We start from the raw sequence: 23372 nt of genomic DNA on the forward strand, positions 1-23372 counted from the left end.
TGCAGATCGTACACTGTGCATAGATCGCCATCTGGTGCTGGGCTCGGATGCTTGCACTTCCTTGTTGTCTTGGAAGAAGTCTTTTGTAGTCACGAGATAGGTGACTCCTCCCTTGGACGATAGTGCGCATGAGCATCAACTCCATCCTCAGATTGTTTTTTTCCGCCATCGGGTTTAGATGTAGCTTTTGCGCTCCGGTTCGACACCTTATTTTCCAAACCTTTTCGACGCGCAAACTATCTACGGTATTGTTTTTGATCGCGTGATCTTCGACGCGCATTTCAACTACTCTATTCCGGTCGTCGATGCGGGCCGCTGGGCCTATCAACTCCGTTCGGGCCTACAGCTCATGGAAAGGACTCCATTAAAAAAATGCCCCCAGTGTGCAGCCAAATTCCCACACAGTGACCATCACAAGGTCTGTAACCTGTGTCTCTCGCCCGACCACGACGAGAACAATTGCCAGGCCTGCGCCTCCTTTCGATCCAAGAAAACCATCCATGATCGCCGGGCACCAGTGGATATTCTTCGATGAAGGCCCCGATGTCCCAGAGGAAGATTCAGAGGATTTGGAAATCGTGTCCGAAGCAGACGAGTCAGACTCAGACGACCACATCACTCCTGGTCAACGAGTGTGTACATCTACCCCTATCCCAACCCCACCCGAAAAAAAGAAGGCCCTGGTCAAGACTTCGCCTGCAGGCCCCAGTCGCGACCGAAAACAAGCTTCAGAAGGCCCGGGCCCGGGTCCGAAGATACAGGACAAGCCTTCGGTAGCTCGGGACCGAGCAAACCGCATATCAGTGTCCCGCAGGCGCCTTCAGCACCGAAGACGGGAGAGCAACCTACTCCCAAAAAAAAGTTGGCACCGACCACGTCGACGCCGAAAGACAAACCATCGGATCCGAAGCCAAAGCCCTCGGAACCGAAAAAGATTTCTGTCTCCATAGCCAAGCCAAAGGACTCCAAACCACCTCCTAAGGCCTCGGAGCAGAAAACCAAACCCCGCTCGGGCCCCAAAAAGTCAGCGCTGAAAGGGGTTACCGCAGAGGAAGAACTTTTTCGACCGGATCCTGTCAAACCCAAGCAAAAAAAACTCCATATAGACCCCAAAACAGGACGTGTGGCTGCTGTTCCATACGAGAAGAGGAAGCTGGACACACCAGACACTCCTGCAGTGCCTGTTAAGGAAAAACAACTGTTCCACTTCACCTATAAGACCCTCTTCTCCTGTTCTTCCTCCTAAACCTGTCTCCCCTCTACAACTTCCACCACATTTACCACCACAGGATGATGATAATGATGATTTAGGGGGTGGGGGAGGCAACAATGACCCTTTCACTGACCCTGATGATGACACGGACACACCACAGGATGACTGGGATGATTATGATGACCCAGTAGATCCCCCAGACCTCCCTGACCCACAGCCATATCCAACAAAACCATCTCCCTCAGATGACAATATTGGCTTTGGTCAGCTTGTTAATAGAGCTGCTGTCTACCATGGTGTTCACATGCATTCAGACCCTGCAGACGAGGATTTCCTTCTAGACACCTTCGAACAGTCACAGAAGACTGTTCAAATACTGCCAGTGCTCAAAGGGGTCATTAAACATGCCCCTGACATACTCAAAGACCCAGTGAGAGCTAGAATTCTCAATCCCAGGACTGACAAAAAATATAAATCTGCCCCCGATGATCCCATCTGCATCAAAGGGCAGCTACCCTTAGACTCACTAGTGGTAACTAACGCTAGGAAACGCGCCAACTCTCAAACCTCCGGTGACGCACCACCTCCAGATAAGGAATCTAAGTTGTTAGATGCCCCTGGCAAGAGAGTTGCTGCCAAAGCAGTCAACCACTGGCACATAGCCAACTCCCAAGCATTACTTGCTGGGTATGATAGGGCTCACTATGACCGACTAGAAACCCTATCACAACATTTACCTGATCAGTACAAAACCCAGGCAAATAACTTAATTCAAGAGGGCAAATTAATAACCAACGCCCCAATCAAGTGTGCCCTTGATGCAGCCGACACAGCCTCTAGGTCCATTAACACTAGTGTGCTACTCAGACGACATGCCTGGCTACGTTTTTCAGGCTTTAAACAAGAGGTACAGACAACTATCCTCAACCAGCTATTCAATCAGGAGCAACTTTTTGGACAGGCTGTAGACACCACTCTAGAGAAGATGAAAAAGGACACAGAGACTGCTAAATCCATGGGAGCATTACAGTCTCCATCCACACGCGGTTCCTTTCGTCGCTCCTTCTATAGAGGAGCATCCAAAAACATTGGAACAGAGACTGTCTCCTCTTCCTACAAAAACACCACGCAAACATCCCCCAACAGAGGATATTTTAGAGGCGGATAGAGGGGAAATAACAACAAAGGGAACTCCCTGTATATAGGTTTACCCCAGCGGTTGCTGGATAAACTACAGGGGGTTATGAATGATGCAGCCAGGTTGATCTATAAGAAACCCAGGACTGCCCATTCTTCCCCCCTGATGCAGGAGCTACATTGGCTCCCGATTCGGCAGAGGGTTGTATTTAAAGGATTGTGCATCGTACACAAGGCGCTGTATGGTAAAGCACCAAGATATTTGAAATCCCGCCTACTCCCATATATACCGGGCAGGACTTTGCGCTCGTCGGACGCTACCCTCTTGTCCCAATCCCGTTTCAAACTGGCCACGGTGGGGGGACGTGCTTTCTCCAACACACTCCCAGCTTTGTGGAACAAACTGGCCCCAGAACTTAGGAAGGAATGCAATTTGCTATCCTTCAGGAAAAAGTTAAAAACTGTACTTTTTAAGCAAGCATGGAGCAGACCCTAGGCGCACTGCTGGGATCAAGTGAATGCCATACCTCACTACGTAATCTGGACAAACAGCGCTTAGAGACCCCGGTGGTTATAACGCGCTATATAAGTTAAATAAATAAATAAATAAATAAAGGGAGAGGCCGAGGTAACAACAACACTCGTGCCTCCCCCACTAGTAAACAGTGACTTCCCTCCAGACCATTCGACTCCGGTCGGGGGAAGACTTTCACAGTTCCTACCTGTCTGGGACTCCATCACAACAGACAAGTGGGTAAGACAAATTATCCAGTATGGTTACTGCCTGGAACGTACAGCAACCCCACCCACCATACCACCCAAACAGCGTCCAATGTCCACGGAATACCTTTCACTCTTAAAACAAGAGGTTCTCTCACTGCTTCAAAAGCACACAATAGAACCAGTTCCCTTACAGCATCAACGAACAGGGGTTTACTCACTATATTTCCTAATCCCCAAGAAGGACGGTACTCTAAGACCAATACTCGACCTCAGACCCCTCAATCTTTAAATACAGTCAGATCATTTTCATATGATCACTCTCCAACAGGTCCTCCCATTACTGCAACAAGGCAACTTCCTTGCCACATTAGATCTCAAGGACGCCTACTTCCACATTCCCATACATCCTGCTCACAGGAAGTATCTAAGGTTCATAGTGGACGGACAACACTACCAGTTCAAAGTCCTTCCATTTGGGGTGACCACCGCACCCAGAGTGTTCACAAAATGCCTTGCGGTGGTAGCAGCACACTTGAAGACAACAAATCCATGTCTTTCCATATCTCGACGACTGGCTAATAAAAGCCAAGTCATTCAACCAGTGTGTTTGTCACACTCATCAAACCATCCAGCTGCTACACGACTTGGGATTCACAGTAAACTACACCAAGTCACATCTTCAGCCCTCTCATATACATCAGTATCTAGGGGCCACAGTAGATACCTCCAGAGCTCTGGCATATCCCAGTCCAGCCAGGATAGCCACTATACAAGCCCTAATCGCCAAATTTCAACCACAGCACTCCCTTCCAGCAAGGGTATTCATGCAACTCATAGGAATGATGGCCTCTTGCATCTTTATCGTACCTCATGCAAGACTTCAGATGCGCCCCTTACAGGAATGCCTAGCACATCAGTGGAACCAAGCTCAGGGACAACTTACAGATCTGGTGTTGGTGGACAGCCGCACACATTGCTCTCTGCAGTGGTGGAACACACAAAACCTTTCCCAAGGGCGGCCGTTTCTCGAACCGGTTCCACATATAGTGCTAACAGCAGACCCATCACTCACCGGTTGGGGAGCCCATCTCCTAAAACATACAATTCAAGGCAAATGGACCACTCAACAGAAAGTGCTCCATATCAATCACCTAGAATTACTAGCAATATTTCTAGCATTAAAATCATTCCAAGTACATCTACAGCACAAAACTGTCCTAGTCCGGACGGACAACATGACAGCCATGTATTACATACAGAAACAAGGAGGCACACATTCTTTGCAGCTATCCCAGCTCGCACAAAACATTTGGAGATGGGCCATTCCACAAAACATATACCTGCTTGCAGAACATCTTCCAGGAGTTCACAATCAGCAGACACAGCAGATACACGAAGGGGAACTTCATCCCCAAGTTCTTCAACCATTTTTCCAACTGTGGGGTCAACCAGACATAGATCTGTTCGCCACACACGCAAATGCAAAATACCCAACCTTCGCCGCCAGGTTTCCACACCCGTTGTCCAAAGGCAATGAAATATGGATGAACTGGTCAGGCAGATTTGCGTACGCTTTTCCGCCACTCCCACTGATTTCCCTGGTAGTACGCAAGCTCAGGCAACAGTCTCTCAAGATGATCCTAGTGGCTCCCACAAGGGCACGCCAACCGTGGTTCACAACACTGCTGGAACTCTCAGTGGTTCCAGACCAAAAATTACGCCTCTCCCCAACATTGCTAACGCAGAACCATGGAGAGATAAGGCACCCCGATCCAGGTCAACTGAATCTAGCAATCTGGCTCCTGAAGTCCTAGAGTTCGGTTATCTTAACCTTCCGCCAGACTGTATGAACATCATTAAAGAAGCCAGACGCCCTACTACTAGAGCTTGCTATGCTGAAAAATGGAAAAGATTTGTCATCTACTGCAGTAACAATCATATTGATCGCTGGATGCTTCCATCCAGGACATCACCTGCTACTTGCTACACTTGCAAAGATGTAATTTGGCAGATTCATCCATACGATTACATCTAGCAGCACTTGCTGCTTATTTACAAAATAGACAACACTTGTCACTATTTAGAGTACCTGCAATTAAATACTTTATGGAGGGCCTTAAAAGAATAATTCCTCCCAGATTACCACCCTCTCCGGTGTGGAATTTAAATATTGTTCTTACAAGGCTCATGGGTCCTCCATTTGAACCTCTACATAAATGTGAACTTCAGTTCCTCACATGGAAAGTAGCTTTCCTTGTCGCAATCACCTCTCTCAGAAGAGTAAGTGAGATCCAGGCTTTAACCATACAAGAACCATTCTTACAAATACACAGTAACAAAGTGGTTCTCAGAACAAATCCAAAATTCCTTCCTAAAGTCATCACTGCTTTTCATCTTAACCAATCAGTTGATTTACCGGTGTTTTTTCAAAACCCAGACTCAGTAGCAGGGAGAGCTCTTCACACACTAGACGTCAAAAGAGCACTACGTTATTACATTGACCTAACTAAACCCTTTCGAAAAACAAAACAACTGTTTGTAGCCTTCTCCCCACCTCATAAAGGTAACCCCAATTCCAAAGCTGGGATCACTAGGTGGATAGTAAAATGCATTTGAATATGCTACCAAAAGGCTAAACGCACATTAACAATTCCCCCTAGAGCGCATTCAACACGCCAACTAGGGGCTTCCATGGCATTCCTAGGGAACATCCCTTTAGATGACATATGTAAAGCAGCAACATGGTCTACACCACACACCTTCAACAAACACTATTGTGTTGATGTGCAGGCTATGCAACAGGCTTCTGTAGGCCAAGCTGTTTTTAAAACACTTTTTCAAACTACTGCAACGGATACAGGTGACCACCGCTAAGGGAGACACAGCTGTACAGTCTATGCACCGTGTACGATCTGCAGCTCATATGCCTCGAACGGAAAATGCTACTTACCAGTATGCCTCTGTTCTTGGCATGTAGAGCTGCAGATCCGTACACGCCCACCCACCTCCCCGGAACCTGTATCTGTTCCAGTATTATTTTAATTAGATACATTCACATGGACTTCTCTTCTATTTCTTACTGACTCCATCATTTCCCATCATGGCCAAAAACAATCTGAGGATGGAGTTGATGCCCATGCGCACTATCGTCCAAGGGAGGAGTCACCTATCTCGTGACTACAAAAGACTTCTTCCAAGACAACAACAAGGTGCAAGCATCCGAGCCCAACACCAGATGGCGATCTATGCACAGTGTACGGACCTGCAGCTCTACATGCCAAGAACAGATGCATACTGGTAAGTAGCATTTTCCTTTAGCAGCCGAGCCTCATATCTCTTTCCCCATTCCCATAGAACAGGCAGAAATACTCTCCACCTTCTCTCGCACTGTTCTCAGTACTCTCGCTCCAGAGACTTCTTCCAAGAGGCTGATTTTGATCTGGAGGTTCTGTGCACCCTGTTTGTATGAAGCTTAGTGGGGTCTTTTATTGTGATCAACTCCCATCGCCACCCTCACTTTAAGATATCTGGAATCAGATTCTGACTTATTACAACAGAAGGAGAGTTGTCAACCAATGAAAATTGCCACCACAAAACTCACATAGCTATACCTTCAGTTCGTGTTTGTGGATCAGTAATCTTGTGTGTTCCGACAGCTGCCACAAGGAATTGGAGGGAACATTAGATTTGTAAAGGGCACATCAATCGAGGTAAAAGGTAGCAGCTAAATGAAAGAGGTACATAACCCAGATAAATGTTCTGTCTGCCTAACAGGACTTCTTGATGCAAAGTACTGCATAGCGTGTTGTGTACAATATCAGGTATTCGTTTATCCGGCATGGAAAGGGGCATGTTAAATACCCAACGGCAAAGCAGAGAACAATTTAGTTTGGCGTTATTACATGGCTTTGGTGTTAAATAGGGGAGTGCTTGGTGCGAACAATTTTTTCCTCGGTATCTTGAAATCAGGGTTGTAGTGGCGGTAACATGGCAAAAATGTTAACATGTATTTATACAGGCTACAGCTGAGGTGCAATGACACAACAGCTTAAAAAACACAGTGTTTATAGCTATATAATATTTTATACATAAATACTACAGTAATATTGCGTTGTGATATGCATTTTTGTGTTTTACTGTGTTCCGTTGTAGTTTGATGTGTTGTGACTTGTCATGTTTTGTTGTATGATAGTGATTTGATTGTGCTCTGGTGTGTTGTATAGTTTTAATGTGAACTTTAACAAATGCAGTTGTGTGTTCAGCCTACTGCTGCACTTTCTATTAAATTTACAGTGAAAGACAACCATTTATCACTGCGGAACTGGTATCTTAACAACACTAACACTTAACCTACTTAATATGACAGCAGTTAGTTTGACATTTACGGTGTGCATAATGCATGTAATTTGCTTTTAACTAGTAATGTGAAATTTCTGAAAAATTACACAAAATGCGAAACCAGTGTTTACTGCTACATTTTAGTGCAAAATACATGCTCACGTCCTTTTTGGACTCAAGGACATATTTTGCACTAACAAATAGTGCAAAAATTACACATGCCACAAGCCAGAGCTGTTTATGCTCTGTTTGTTTGTGTTTTTTTCTGTGTTCCAGTGATAGGATTTGTACTCAAACGGCTATGAGAATATACAACATTGCGTGGTTTTCAGAATTTTGCGTAACCAGAGTAACACACAATACCGGAAATCAGCGGTGTCTGCTCCATTATAGCGGAGGAGCGCCACCCCTGCTGCCACCAGCAAGTAAAACAATAAAAAAGTGGGTTTTAAACCCGTTTTATTATCACTTCATTTAAATTCCCTAGGCCCACCCCTGGATTCTGACACGTCTGGGGGCAGGTCTAGAGGATGACACTGCTGGTGGGGGAGTGGTGGGCACTCCCTTCACTGCACATGAGTATTGAGCGTCTCTGGCCAGCCAAATCCTCGTGCACAGTGAAGCTCTCTACAGCCTCCACTGTGTTACTGGGGCTGGAGAGAGCTGGCACAGGCTCTGCCTGGGAATGCAAGTTGCCGGCGCTCAGGCCAATCCCCACGCTGCTTGCATGCAGCGTCAGGATTGGCCCCAGTGGTTTTTGGGAGCCTGTGCCCAAAAGCAGGAAGGTCGCGATGTGGCAGGAGACGGTGGCGTTAGGATAAGTTTATGTTCGAGGCATATGAGCTGCAGATTGTACACTTAGCATAGGTCGCCATCTGGTGTTGGGCCCGGATGTTTGCAGTTTGTTTTTCTTCTTGGACCGTCTTTGGAAGTCACGAGTTTGGTGACTCCTCCTTCGGTCCGTACTGCGCATGGGCTTCGGCTCCATCCTCAGATTGTTTTTTTCCGCCATCGGGCTCGGATGTGATACTTCGTACTCCGGCTTCGAACTTCTACGGTTCCAGCCTCGACGGAAAATCCTCGATTCTTCGAGTTCCTTCATCATCTTCATCTCTCGAAGCGGCACTTTTTCCATCCCGTACATCGACACCGGCCTTCGGGCCCTCCGCGACTCCGGTCCCGGCCGATGGAAAGGACTCCGTTTAAAAAGTGCCCAAAATGTGGGTCTAAATTTCCCCACACCGACCTCCATCAGGTGTGTAACCTTTGCCTCTCTCCGGAACACGAGGCTCGAGACTGCCCCGCCTGCAAGTCTTTTCGATCGAAGAAAACGATCCGAGATCGAAGGGCTCGACGCACCATGGCGCACTCATCCTCGACAGCTCCACCGGACATCTTCGGAGACGACGCCGAAGCTTCGGGGCAGACACACACCGAACTGGGAGAAGACATCGTCAGCGCTTCCGAGGCCGACGACTCCGACCTGGAGGACGTAACACCAGGACAGCGGGCCGTGAGTACAATGCCCCCTCCCAGCCCCGCACCGAAAACCAAAGAGACTCCGGTTACTCCCTCGCCTGCCGGCCTGGGCAAAACCAAAACCAAAGCCTCGATCACCCCACCTTCGGGCCCGGTGTCGAAGCACTCAAAGTCTCACGGCAGCTCGGGATCGAGCCAGCCGACGCCCGGTGCCGATAAACACCACTCGGCACCGAAGCCTGCAAAATCCAGCTCGACTCCGAAACCACCGGTGCCGAAGCCTGGACACTCGGCGCCGACCAAACACAAACAGAAATCGGTCGGCACCGACGCTCCGGCGCCGAAACAGCATTCGACGCCGAAACACACGGAGACCTCCAAAAAGCAGGGCGTACACAGAACATCGAAACCTCCGGTTCCGAAATCGCCGGTGCCGACAGACGACTCGGCGCCATTGGCTCTGTTTACACCAGACCCTTTACAAAAGACTTTGTCCAGAGATCCAAAGACTGGCCTTTTGACTGTGATTACTAAGAAGCGTCGCCTTGAGGCTCCGGCTCCTCCTCCTCCACCCAAAAAGAGGGACTCAGCTACTTCTCCCCTTAGAGTACCCTCCCCACTGCCACCCCCCCTCCCACCACCACCCCCTCCACCTTTACCTCACTACGATCCGGCCCCATCCCCAGACCCGGATGACGGGGACCCGGACAATGACCCAGGGGACGCCCCAATGGATCCCACTCCACCAGGGACCCCAGATCCATGGGAGGATTATAATAACCCTGATGTACCCAATGTACCTCAAGACGACCTATACCCATCAAGGCCGTCTCCTCCAGAGGACTCTTTAGGGTTTCACCATTTAGTGCAGAGAGCAGCACACTACCATGGGGTGGACACGCACACGGAACCAGTGGAAGAAGACTTCCTACTGGATACATTTGATTTACAAGATCGTTCCACTGCTATTTTACCCATGCTTAAGGGTGTCACCAAGCACGCTACAGAGGTATTCAAAGACCCTGTCAGAGCCAGAGTACTAAACCCTAGAATAGAGAAGAAGTACAAGGCGGCACCCACAGACCCTGCATACATCAAGGGCCCTGCTCCTCTAGATTCCCTAGTTGTCTCCACAGCTAGAAAGCGGGCTAACTCCCAATCCTCAGGAGATGCCCCACCACCAGACAAGGAATCTAAACTTCTGGACGCGTCTGGTAAACGCACCGCCTACCAGGCTGCAAACATGTGGCGCATTGCAAATACACAAGCACTGCTTGCGCGATATGATAGAGCACACTATGATGAATTAGAGGCTCTTATGCAGCACCTTCCAGAGAAATACAAACGCCAAGCTCATGACCTGATACAGGAGGGCAAACTAATCACAAACACCTCCATTAAGTGTGCCCTCGATGCAGCAGACACTGCTTCTAGAGCCATAACCACCAGTGTCCTGCTTCGCCGCCATGCCTGGCTCAGGATATCAGGGTTCAAGCCTGAGGTCCAGACATCAATACTTAATCACACCTTTGACCAGCAAACACTCTTTGGCCCAAAGGTAGACGAAGCGCTCGAAAAAATGAAGAAAGATACAGACACAGCGAAGTCTATGGGAGCGCTCCAGACCCAAGCCTCTAAGCGTTCCTTTCGACGCTCGTCCTTTCGTGGCACAGGTAGAGGCTCCTCCACCGATAATGCCTCTACCTCCTACAAATCCCCTCCTCAAAATACCTTTTCAAAGGGCAACCAAAGAGGTGGTTACAGAGGCAACAACAATAAGGGCAGGGGCAAAACCAACAATACCCGTTCTGCCACCCCACCCGCACAATGACTCCCCTTCGCTCCCCCCAGACCATTCCACTCCGGTCGGGGGCAGACTACAAGATTTTATCCACGTATGGGAGTCCATAACATCGGACAAATGGGTGACCCAAATCATTCGGTCAGGGTACTGCCTCGAGCTAACATCTACCCCACCCAATATCCCACCAAGGCACCGTCCAATGTCCCAAGAGCATTCCACACTGCTCAAACAAGAGGTACTCTCGCTCCTCCAGAAACACGCCATAGAGCAGGTACCCGGCAATCAACGAAATCTAGGGGTCTACTCCCTATATTTCTTAATCCCAAAGAAAGACGAGACCCTCAGACCCATTCTGGATCTCCGGCCTCTAAATGCCTACATACATTCAGACCACTTTCACATGGTCACCTTACAACAAGTCCTCCCACTCCTCTGCCAGGGAGACTTTCTCACAACACTGGATCTGAAAGACGCGTACTTTCACATTCCAATACACCCCTCTCACAGAAAATACCTCAGGTTCGTGGTGGACGGGCAACATTACCAATTCAAGGTTCTCCCCTTCGGGGTCACCACTGCACCACGGGTGTTTACCAAATGCCTAGCAGTAGTAGCAGCACACCTCAGACGTCAACATGTTCACGTCTTCCCTTACTTAGACGACTGGCTCATAAAAGCCGCGTCCTACCACCAATGCGTGCAACATACAAACAGCACCATCCAACTGCTTCATCAGCTAGGCTTCACGGTGAACTACCAAAAGTCCCACCTCATACCATCTCACACAAAGCAATATCTCGGGGCCACCATAGACACCTCAAAAGGTATTGCCTATCCAAACTCAGCCAGAATCACAAGCATTCTAGCCTTACGCAAAATATTCCTTCCTCAACACTCTCTACCAGCAAGAGTGTTTATGAAGCTCATAGGGATGATGGCGTCTTGCATCTTCATAGTGCCCCATGCAAGACTCCACATGCGTCCACTTCAGGAGTGCCTAGCACAACAGTGGAACCAGGCCCAGGGTCAGCTGACGGATCTGGTGTTGGTGGACGGCCGCACACATCACTCTCTGCAGTGGTGGAACACCACAAACCTTTCCAAGGGACGGCCGTTCCTGGACCCGGTTCCCCAAGTGACTCTAACAGCGGACGCATCGCTCTCCGGCTGGGGAGCGCACCTCTTACACCTCACAATGCAAGGTCTATGGACGCCACAGCAAAAAACGCTCCACATCAACCATCTGGAGCTTTTGGCGATCTTTCTAGCCCTAAAATCTTTCCAAAAGCAGATTTCAGGCAAAGCAGTCCTCATTCGCACACACAACATAACTGCGATGTATTATATACAGAAACAGGGGGGGACACACTCTCCCCAGCTCTCCCGCTTAGCCCAGAGCATATGGAGATGGGCAATTCCCCAAAACATTTTTCTCCTGGCACAACATGTTCCAGGCGTACAAAACACCATAGCAGATCTGCTCAGCAGACAGACTCAACAACTACACGAATGGGAACTGCATCCACAAGTTCTTCACCCATTCTTCCGACAGTGGGGGCATCCTCAAATAGACCTCTTCGCCACCCACGAAAACAAAAAATGCCCAAGCTTCGCCGCCAGATACCCACACCCATTGTCCAAGGGCAATGCGATATGGATGAACTGGTCAGGCAGATTTGCATACGCCTTTCCACCTCTCCCACTAATTCCATTAGTGGTCAGGAAACTACAACAGCACTCCCTCACACTCATTCTGGTAGCTCCGACGTGGGCCAGACAGCCGTGGTACACCACGCTACTACAACTATCAGTGGTACCACATCAAAAACTGCACCTTTCCCCATGCCTCCTAACCCAGAACCATGGAGAAATCAGGCACCCGGACCCAGCTCAGCTCAACCTGGCGATCTGGCTCCTGAAATCTTAGAATTCGGGTACCTTAACCTTCCCCCTGATTGCATGAACATCATCATGGAAGCCAGACGTCCTACCACTAGAGCATGCTATGCCGCAAAGTGGAAAAGATTTGTAATGTACTGCCGTAACAATACAATCAACCCTCTAGATGCATCCATACAACACATCATATGCTATCTGCTCCATCTTCACAGGTGTAACCTGGCGTATTCATCCATACGCCTACACCTAGCAGCGATCGCTGCCTATCTACAAAACAGACAGCATTTGTCACTCTTCAGAGTGCCCGCTATTAAAGCCTTCATGGAAGGCCTTAAACGAGTAATTCCTCCCAGGGCACCACCCTCCCCTGTATGGAATCTAAATTTGGTCCTTACACGACTAATGGGTCCGCCCTTCGAACCAATGCACAAATGTGAGCTACAATTTCTCACCTGGAAAACAGCTTTCCTTGTAGCTATCACTTCCCTTAGAAGGGTTGGTGAAATACAAGCGTTCACCATACAGGAACCTTACATACAAATGCATCACAGCAAGGTCATACTTCGAACTAATCCGAAGTTCCTGCCCAAAGTCATTACCCCCTTCCACCTCAATCAATCAGTGGAATTACCTGTCTTCTTTTCGCAACCCCAATCTGTTGCGGAAAGGGCCTTACACACACTAGATGTGAAAAGAGCGTTGCTATATTACATACAAAGAACGCAACCCTTCAGGAAGACCAAACAGTTGTTCGTTTCCTTTTCTCCACCACATAAAGGCAACCCCATCTCAAAATCAGGGATAGCTAGGTGGATTGTAAAATGCATACAAATTTGCTATCAGAAGGCAAAGAGAACATTATCTGTTCCCCCTAAAGCCCACTCTACAAGAAAGTTAGGGGCTTCTATGGCTTTTCTAGGGAATATACCCTTAGATGACATATGCAAGGCAGCCACATGGTCTACACCGCACACATTCACAAAACACTACTGTGTAGATGTGCATTCCCAGCAGCAAGCTAGGGTGGGCCAGGCTGTACTAAAAACACTCTTTCAAACAGCTGCAACGGATACCGGTGGTCGCCGCTAAGGTTGGGTACTGCTATATAATCTATGCTAAGTGTACAATCTGCAGCTCATATGCCTCGAACGGAATATGCTACTTACCAGTATGCATCTGTTCTTGGCATGTAGAGCTGCAGAGTTGTACACGCCCACCCGCCTCCCCGGCTACCTGTATCCGTTCCAGTCCATCTTATTTAGATACAACACACATGGGTTTCTCACTGTTATTACTACGCTCCATCATTTCCCTGTTGGCGAAAAACAATCTGAGGATGGAGCCGAAGCCCATGCGCAGTACGGACCGAAGGAGGAGTCACCAAACTCGTGACTTCCAAAGACGGTCCAAGAAGAAAAACAAACTGCAAACATCCGGGCCCAACACCAGATGGCGACCTATGCTAAGTGTACAACTCTGCAGCTCTACATGCCAAGAACAGATGCATACTGGTAAGTAGCATATTCCTTTTTGTGTCCCCGAAACACCCTCCCCACCTCCCTCCTCCAGCCCCCCTCCCACTTTGGCAGGAGACAGGCCACTACTGCCAGAAATTTCATAAGATTAAGCCGTTATAATGAAAAATGTGCCCACACCTATTTAAAACCATGTCACAGAACAAGTCTTAAATCAGCACTTCTCGCTCGTTTTATGTGACACTGCTACAAGGCCTCGCTTTAGTTCCTGGCACTGCCACAAAATCAGATTTTAATAGGAATGGATAAGGTAGCAGGACACTGTCGACTTCAGCTCAATTGTTAGACATCGCCTAAACACAAAAAGTCTCTTTGAAGCACAAATTGCATTCAAGCCTTTAAGTCACTCAAACAAGAGGCAGTTCCCTTTTTGTTTTGGATATTTTGTATCACAACACAATTTCAGTTAATCAGCTCAGTAGTACCTTTCATGTAGGCTGCACTGCTGCCTGTAAAGTGACATTTTCTACTACTTGAGTAGCAAAATTGTTGTTTTGTGAATGTAAAGATTAGTTCTGTTATTTTGACCCCTGGTGATCAGTTATATGCTTGAATGGAGTATTGTTTCCACATTTAACAGTAGTAAAGAACTTGTTGGTGCTGTAAATCTGCTTGGGGTCAAACGTAGTACAGGTATGGACAATTTCCTGTCTAGTTATATTTTAATTGCCAAACTGTGTGTGGTCAAATTTGTATTTAGTACAGGTGGGGACAATCTCCGGTCTGTTTATATTTTTCTGGGAAAACTGTTTGTGGTAAAGCTTAGTACAAGTTTGGACAATCTCCTGTCTGCTTATCTTTTTATGAGTTGTAAAGTGCGTACATCTTAAAAGCAAAGGGTTCAGCATCATTCAAACTCGAGCCATATTTCCGGGGACTCATCCATCCCAGTCTATACTCGTCACTCAGGATACATACAGATTTACTTAAAGGATATTTTAAATTGGGTATCTTAACCCCAAAGCCCTATAACTGTCATTCTGTGTTCAGGGTAACTACTATGCCAATCAGTTCCATTTAGTTTCATTGAATGTAAATTTATCTCACATGAATGTTAAAGCCTGAGATGGATCCAGGCATTCTTGACCTACATTTTATACGCTTGGCTTAAAGTATTTAAATGATTAGAATTTTGTTTTCTAGAAGAAAACAAATTGATTCCTTTGTGTTGGTGGTCGTCTGTTGCTTTAAGACGACAACCTTTAAGTTTTATCTTCAGATAGCAAAGCGTTGTCTATCTAAATATGAGATATTATTCGTATTGTAGAACGTGGTCGTGCTTGGTTCAGTACGCCTGGTGTGTGAGTGAGTACAATATCCTAAATGCTGTCAGTGAATATGTTTGTGTCCCAAATGCTATTGGATAAGTTTGGCTGGACCTATACAAATTTTTGTATGTATTGCTGTATCCTTTTTATGTGTGTGTGTTTTGTTCTCACTGCTCATGCTGGTAAAATACTGTCACAATTGGGGCAAATCTTGCCTTTCTGTGGACATCGATGGGATGATGGCCATTGCCCAACTGTGTAAAATCTGACCCTGTCACAATTGTGCTAATTCTTGGCAACTTGTGCACATCATGGGGTGATGCTCATTACCCTTCCTGGTAAAATGCTTGCCATGGCACAATATGCTGTGCATAAGGCCCAAAATTATTGCTTGAAAGTTTTACCCCATCGTAAAACGTATAGTACGCATCTACACTTTTGTATCCTGCGCAGCCAATCACATTTGTTTTCTTTCTGTTTTTTTAAACTCTAGTCGTTTTCCACCCACTTTCCGATGTCGGCTTTCCCTCTCACAATAAACTTTGTACAATGGTTTTGTTCACTGCCTTTAATTTTTTGTTGTTGATTTTCCGATGCACATCTGTTTTTCAGGCTGGAATTTTGATCTTAAGTGGGACTCTTCTGACCATTACAATAACTGCCAAAAGAGTAAACGTTGTCGGGGAGCGTAGTCATGAATTGATAGAAACAGCCAATAAAAAAATGACTACAATATTCCACGTCATTTTCCATTGCTGCAAATTGTATCGGAAACCCACATAATCATACATGTTTAACTAGCAGTATTTTCCATATTGCAGGAGATAGGTATCCACCTTGCACAAAGTCTCACAGTTTTTAGGGATATTTTTGATATCTCATTGAATGATGAAGACAGTATTCAATTGTGAATATTATTCATGTCGTAAGTGAATAATATTGTGAAATTAGCATGACTCTAAGAAACTGATATGGCTCCAGTAGCCTACCCAGGGAATAACCTCTTACTGGTAATAATTTCTACATTCTTTTTGTAGGATCCACTGTCGTTCTCCCTAAACATAAGCAGAGGATGCCTTTGGACAAAGAAGAGATCATAAAGAAACTTGAGGTAACCATGTTTAAATTAAAACTCATGCCACAATTTACAATGATATTGAACCAGAAATAACCATTAAAGAAGATGTATTTGTAAAGTATGAGCCCATATTGAATAACTGCATATAAATCTCAGACAAAGTTGGTGGGCATCGAAGACCTGGTGACATAGGAAGTGAGCAGGCACATCTTCATGGTGCATTAAATACATAATCTCTAAGGACCTAAAATTCAATGTAGACTCCACACATAGGGCACACCCACATTAGTTTCTGGGGTAATATTTAACTAAAAGCATGGAACACAGGCAACGCCTGCAGATTGTGATGAAGAAGGTCACGTGAGAGCAGAGTACACCAACCTAAACCGTTAAAATGTATACAGCAAGAAAATATTCAGCACAAATTAATGCAGCCTCAAATTTTCAGTCAACCGATCTGCTTGGAGCATCCTCAATGTTCTTTAAAATCAAAACCATAGACCCTGAATACATATATCAAGAGCGTTGAAGAGGCATCAGGAATTATGGTTGGCAACTTACTAAGGGTGGCTCTTGTTATTTCCATGTCTTGATGTCCCTTTGATAATTTTTTTGATTAATGTTTATATTTTTCTTCATTTTCTTCTTTTATTGAGAAATTTCTTTGAATGGTGTAATTCTTTTATGGTGGGAATTAGTGTGAATTATATGCTGTAGACTCGTCAGATATACTGCACTTCTGGTGGTGAAGTGATGTCTGTAATTCTATAATGACAAATGTACTCAGTCAGTCAGTCAAAATTACTTTATTCGGTTACTTAAAACCATAAAAGCATTCTACACAATAAGAAAGGTAAAGAACAATAATATGACATTAGCTAACATTAGGGATATTGCACTAGTTACATAATCAAGGTAGACAAACAGTTTAAAAACAGCTTTAAGACCGGGTTATAAAAAAATTAACAATGATGTTCTAGATCATGGGAATCACTCTCACTTTTTTCCTCCTTATTCTAACTGCTGCTGTTAAGAAACTCGTTATGTTAAAAATGTCCCAGACATTGGTGAGCATCTGTAGATACATAAGCGCTGGTTTTGCCTGTAAAAATCCTTTGCCCCTTAAAATTGGGAGAATAAAACGTTTCCGACTGTGCAAAAAGTGCTCACAGAATAAAACAAAGTGCAAATGTGTCCTGGGTGGAGAAATGATCACATGTACAGACACCCAGGTCCTCCTCACTTCTCCATCCCGGAGGTTCAGCAAGTAAAAAATGTCGATGGTTAGAGTTAGTTACCACATTTAAATAGGGTTCAATTGCACAAGATGTTTTTAAAAATTGATGGGCACGTACCATTGGTTTTGTCAGCTCCCTTGCCTCTCTTTCCATGTGTGCCATGTATAGGTAAGATTTCTTGGCCCACTGCACATCTCCCTTTACTAATTTGTCTGGAGAGTTAAATAATTCAGGCCTTCCTAATTGCACTGCAAGCCTTTTCACGTAACTCAACCATGGAATGCTGCTTGCTCGGTCTAAAGCTAAACAGTCTCGCAAGATTTTGCGATTCATTTCAAGTTCAGGGTTTAACCAAGTTTCTATCCATTTTAGTAAAGGTGCCATTTCAAATAGGGCAGCCACAAAACCTATCCCAGTCTCTTGATGAATTATGTATGATGGTGTTGATTGTGGCACCGATAGCAAATTTCTTTAAAATTTGTTTTCAGCTATTTGGATTTACTTTGCTTCTCTAAATCCCCATATGTCCGAGCCATAGTTTGTGATAGCAATGCATTTTGCTCTGTATACATTTAACAGTGCTTGTATTGGTTTTGCCCCTTGCCTACGTGCAACGCCTCGGACCGCAGATGTAGATCTGGCCAATACATTTATTTTTGCATTCATTTGCGGGACCCATGTACCTCTATCTTCAAATATGACACCTAGGTAAGTAAATGTAGTAACCCTAGTAATCTCATTACCCTCACAGTGGAGGCTTTTAGGCCTTTTAGGCCTGGAGCCAATTATCATTGAGTGGGATTTTGAGAAATGTACTCTGAAGTCCAGAGGTCTCATAAATACGACAAAGGAAGTTAAAAGACACTAGACCAACCGCAGTTCTTGCTAATAGGGTGGTATCATCTGCGTATAGGAGGGCTGGGATCAGCCGTTCCCCCACACGCAGGATGTCTTTGCTGGCTTCCCCTAAAACTAGGCCCAAGTAGTTAATATATAGGGTGAAAAGAAGGGGGGCTAAGATGCATCCCTGTCTAACTCCATTTATGATGCGTATTCCCTGGGTGCAGTTCCACCTTTGATCAAACCTCACTGTGGCTGTCAAATCCCTATGCAAGTCGGCAAGGAAGTAAACAATGTTTTTGTCCACACCTAGTTTGATTAATATGGCCCATAACTTGAATCTATTCACTCGGTCAAAGGCTGAGGAAAGATCCATGAACGCCAAATACAGTGTCCCCTTCTTGGCGATGGTATACTTCCCAATTAATAGGTGCAGATTCAAGCATTGGTCAGTGGTACCCCTCCCTTTCCTAAAACCATATTGCAGGTTTGATAGTGTATTAGTTTTGTTTACCCAAACCGTAAGTTTGCTGTGTACCACTCTTTCTAGCACCTTCACAGCAGAATCTATAAGTGAGATTGGTCTGTAGCAGCTTGGACCCCCTCTATTGCCCTTTTTAAAAACCGGGACAATAACTGACTCAGTCCATGATCTGGGCAGGCCAAATTTACATGCCATATTAAAAAAATGAGCCACAAGTTTTGACCATAGTGTCACATTGGATTTAAAAAGATTGGCCGGGACACCATCTGGTCCAGGGGCTTTATTACTTGTCATTTGATTTATGGCCTCTGCTATTTCTGATTCTGAAAAAACAATGGTGTATACCTCGGCCTCAAATAAAGTACCTGAGGGTCCTTGATTCTCCTGATCGCCATTTATAAGTTTAAAATGATTGAACCATTCCTGCTCCGGTATGTTACATTCTAGAGAGCTGCCCATGGTTTCCTGAAAGTATGGCTTATTAACGATTTCCCAGAACTTGACACTATTTTTGGTGACATCAATGGACAAGAGATCATTCCACGCCTCATTTCTAATCTCTCCTTTGTGTGCATTTATGGCCAGCTTACATGTTTTCCTGAGGGCTACAATTAGACTTTTATCTTGTGGTTTGTGTTTTAGAGCCACCAACAACGTTTGGTGGGCAACTGTACAATTATGGTCAAACCACCTCTCCCCTTTATTCAGGAATTCCTTAAATGGGCTTTTAAGGTCACAGACAACCTGATTACAGATTTTAGCATACGCTGTGAGGATCTCTTTGTCCCTTATATTGTCATCTAAACAGAAATCAATCTTCATTCCAACGGTGTTCAATAGGTTCACATGAAAAATGTACTCCTTTCCTGGAAGCATGGTACAGATCCACTACAGAGATATCTAGGACATTTTAGATTAGCTTTACATTGAAGTGACTCCATCATTTCATTTTAAAAATGCAATCTGCTTAATCAAACTTGCTGCTACTTTTCATTACCTTGCTGCTATCTTTTTAATCGTTGTATTTTGCACTGCTGTTACTTGCAATATTTGCACACTTTTTTAGCGAATTCTGAAATTATTTTTTACCGGATGTATTGATGTGGGGAAACAGGGAAACTGAACTAAATTAGTTCATTTTATGTTTTTTAAACCAGGCTGTTCTGTGTTCTGTGTTTAAATTGTACTGAATCTGAAGGCTTGTCTCTCCTTAAATCTCGGGGGAACCAGGAAGTTGGGACATTGCTATTACGGAGACCCGCCATTTTGTCAAGGCGCGGTCTAGTCTTTCTTGATGACAGACGGGATAAAAAGGCACGTGGCGCTAGCGCGCAGCGGGCGCGCCAAAGGCGCGCCTAAGGCAAGCCCGTCTGCGCCCGTCCGCGCCTCGGACGCACTGGACCATGCCTGTACCCGTAATACTTGTAAGTTAGCTGCTAATATTTCTCCTCACACCCCCCGGCGTAAATATACCAGAGGTGCCCTTCTAAATCTTGATACTGATTTAAATTGTCGCCTTAGATTTTCCACCTTGGGCCAGATGGTGGTTTTCTTCTTAAAACTTCCCCACAAACATCTATTGCTGGGGCTCTAATCTACCGGCCGCCGGGTCCTGCTAACTGTTTTTTGGAAGGCTTACAGTCAGCTATTTCTCCCTTGGTCACCAAATATGAAAACTGTTTAATTTTAGGGGATTTTAATATTCATATGGATGAGCCCCTTAACTCGGAGGCAATTACATTGTTTGACTCTATGAATATGCTTCATCTCACTCCTTATGTGACACTTCCTACTCACGACAAGGGTCACATATTAGACCAAGTTTTCTTTAACAAACCTATTGCTATGGCCTCTCCTTCCCCTGTAGTCTGGTCTGATCATCTTTTACTGCCTTTTAGCATCAATGAATCGACTGCTACAATAGCCAAGACGTATGCATCACGCACTAATAATTTTAGATCCTTCGATTCTATGACCCCTGCGGCCGTAGAAACTTTTCTGAAACTTCATCCCCTCTCACTAAATGACAATCTGGATGCTGGTGTATCTTCTCTGGATAACTGGCTCAAATCCTGCGTCAATAACCTGGCCCCTCTTCAAAGCCGTGCTGCCAATAGAGGAAGACCGACTGCACCATGGTTTACGGCTGACCTCAGGAAAATTAAAAGTAATTGTAAACATCTTGAAAGGTCATGGCGTCAGGGTTATGACGCTTGTGCTAAGTTAACTTATAAAAATGCACTAAAAACATATCACTGCAACATTCGCTTAGCTAAAACTTGTTATCTGAACCATAAAATTGAACTTGCTGGAAACAAAGGCGCCAAACTCTTTAAAGTTGTGAAAGACTTTACTTCTCCAAACGCCATAAAAAATCCTTTTTCCCCCACCAAGACTTGGACTGATGCTATTGCTGTATTTTTCTTTAACAAAATCTCAACTATTCAAGCTTCCTTCGATTCATCAAGCCTAAACCATGTCTCAGAGTTGGATGGGCTGCTCGAACAATCTCCCCTTTCTCCCAGTCATCTTACACATTTTCCCGCTATCCCAATGGAGAAATCTTTACACCTTCTTCGCACCCTGAAATCCGGTTCCCCGATTGATCCCTGTCCGGCTAAAATTCTGGCATCAATCGCGGAGATAATTAACCCTGCCGTAAACAAACTATTAAATCTCTCGCTGTCTACGGGGACTGTTCCGGAACAATGGAAGCTGGGCAAAATCCTACCTTTGCTGAAGAAATCCTCCGCTGACCCCCTGATAGCGAGTAATTACAGACCTATTTCACTGCTCCCCGCCTTATCAAAAACCATGGAGAAGTATGTTAATAACACCCTCGGAGATTTCCTAGAATCTAATAACATCTTACATTCTAGCCAGTCTGGTTTTCGTGCTAATTTTAGCACGGAAACTGCTCTCCTTGAGGTCTCTGAACTAATTAAAGTTACCTTGGACGGTGGCGGCCGAGCAGTGTTGGTCCTTCTTGATTTATCAGCAGCTTTCGATACCGTACCCCATGACCTTCTCCTTGATCGTCTTTGGAGGTGCGGGATCGGACATCTTGCTTTGCAGTGGTTCCGGTCTTATCTCACAAATAGACAACAAACTGTCTGGTCCCCCCCTTTTGAGGCTCACATAGATGCTATGAATGTTGGAGTCCCTCAGGGCTCCATCCTGAGTCCTACTCTTTTTAATGTGTTTGTGGCACCCCTGGCAACGTTGGTTGAATCTTTTGATGCAAAAATCGTCTCGTACGCAGACGATACTCAATTACTTTTCACCTGTGCCAGGGATGAAGTCCTGGATGGTAACAAGATAAAGCTCTGCCTTTCAGCAGTCTTCAGCTGGCTCAATACCAATCACCTCAAATTCAATTCAGATAAATCTGAAATGATCTTTTTCGGCGGTCCTCCAGATGAAAATTGGCATGACAGGTGGCCATCTAACATGCGTCCCCCCGAAAACTTGGCTACCATTGTAAAAAATCTTGGGGTCAAATTAGACAATAAACTTTCTATGAGCACCCAGGTACAGTCTGTGGTAGGCACCTGCTTTGCCCTGCTCAGGATGTTGCGGAATTTCCTTCCTCTACTCTCGCAAACCCATAGAAGGACAGTGGTGCAGGCTTTGATCCTGTCCCGACTTGATTATGTCAATGTCCTTTATCTGGGAATACCGGAATTTCTTCTTAACCGCCTCCAAGTAGCTCAAAATGCTGCCGCTCGAGCGATTTTTCTTGCTGATCGACGCTCACACACTTCCCCTCTTCTGAGAACACTTCATTGGCTGCCGATCCGAAAAAGAATTCATTTTAAGGCTCTGGTTCTTGCCTTTAAGGCCTCCCATAACATCGGTGCTCCCTATCTAAGAGCCCGCTGCCTTCACTACGTGCCGACACGCTCGCTACGGTCCTCCTCTGCACACTTGTTCCGTACGCCCAGGTTTTACCGTTCACGACAGGGCGGCCGTTCCTTTCAGGTTTTGATATCGTCTTTATGGAACAAACTCCCTGTCAATCTACGCCAGGAAAACGATCTTTTATGCTTTCGCCGCAAACTTAAGACACTGCTGTTTTAAACTTCTTCTAGGGCTCTTTTCTTAGCTAGCTTCTTTGGTTTGTTACGGGTCTTGTGCTCAGCTCCGGGACACTCCTGGGAGTAGCCGCGCGCTTAACAAATACCTAGTAACATAACATAACATCTGAGAATGCCTGTATTTGCTTTCCTTACAGAATTTATATTAAACACACAAAATCCACATTGTACGTTTTCCATGACGTTCTGCGGTGTACTACTGAATTATTGTGTCCTCCATAATATTTGACCATAATATT

General features: G+C 45.5%; 1 protein-coding gene across 2 annotated transcripts in view; it reads left to right on the forward strand.

Annotated features, from left to right (window-relative positions):
- The window catches only part of LOC146867147 (DNA-directed RNA polymerase III subunit RPC7-like), a 100789-nt gene that overhangs the window by 43430 nt on the left and 33987 nt on the right, over window positions 1-23372 (forward strand). For both annotated transcript variants that reach the window (XR_014961086.1, XM_085603644.1), the window contains exon 6: window positions 16434-16507. Coding sequence is in view for 1 of the 2 variants with exons in the window: in XM_085603644.1 (XP_085459770.1) it covers window positions 16434-16507 (74 nt within the window). In the remaining variant the exon portion in view is untranslated. The remainder of the gene's footprint in view (window positions 1-16433; window positions 16508-23372) is intronic.

The sequence above is a fragment of the Triturus cristatus genome, chromosome 1_2 (assembly GCF_964204655.1).
Source record: "Triturus cristatus chromosome 1_2, aTriCri1.1, whole genome shotgun sequence".
Taxonomy (NCBI): Eukaryota; Metazoa; Chordata; class Amphibia; order Caudata; family Salamandridae; genus Triturus; species Triturus cristatus.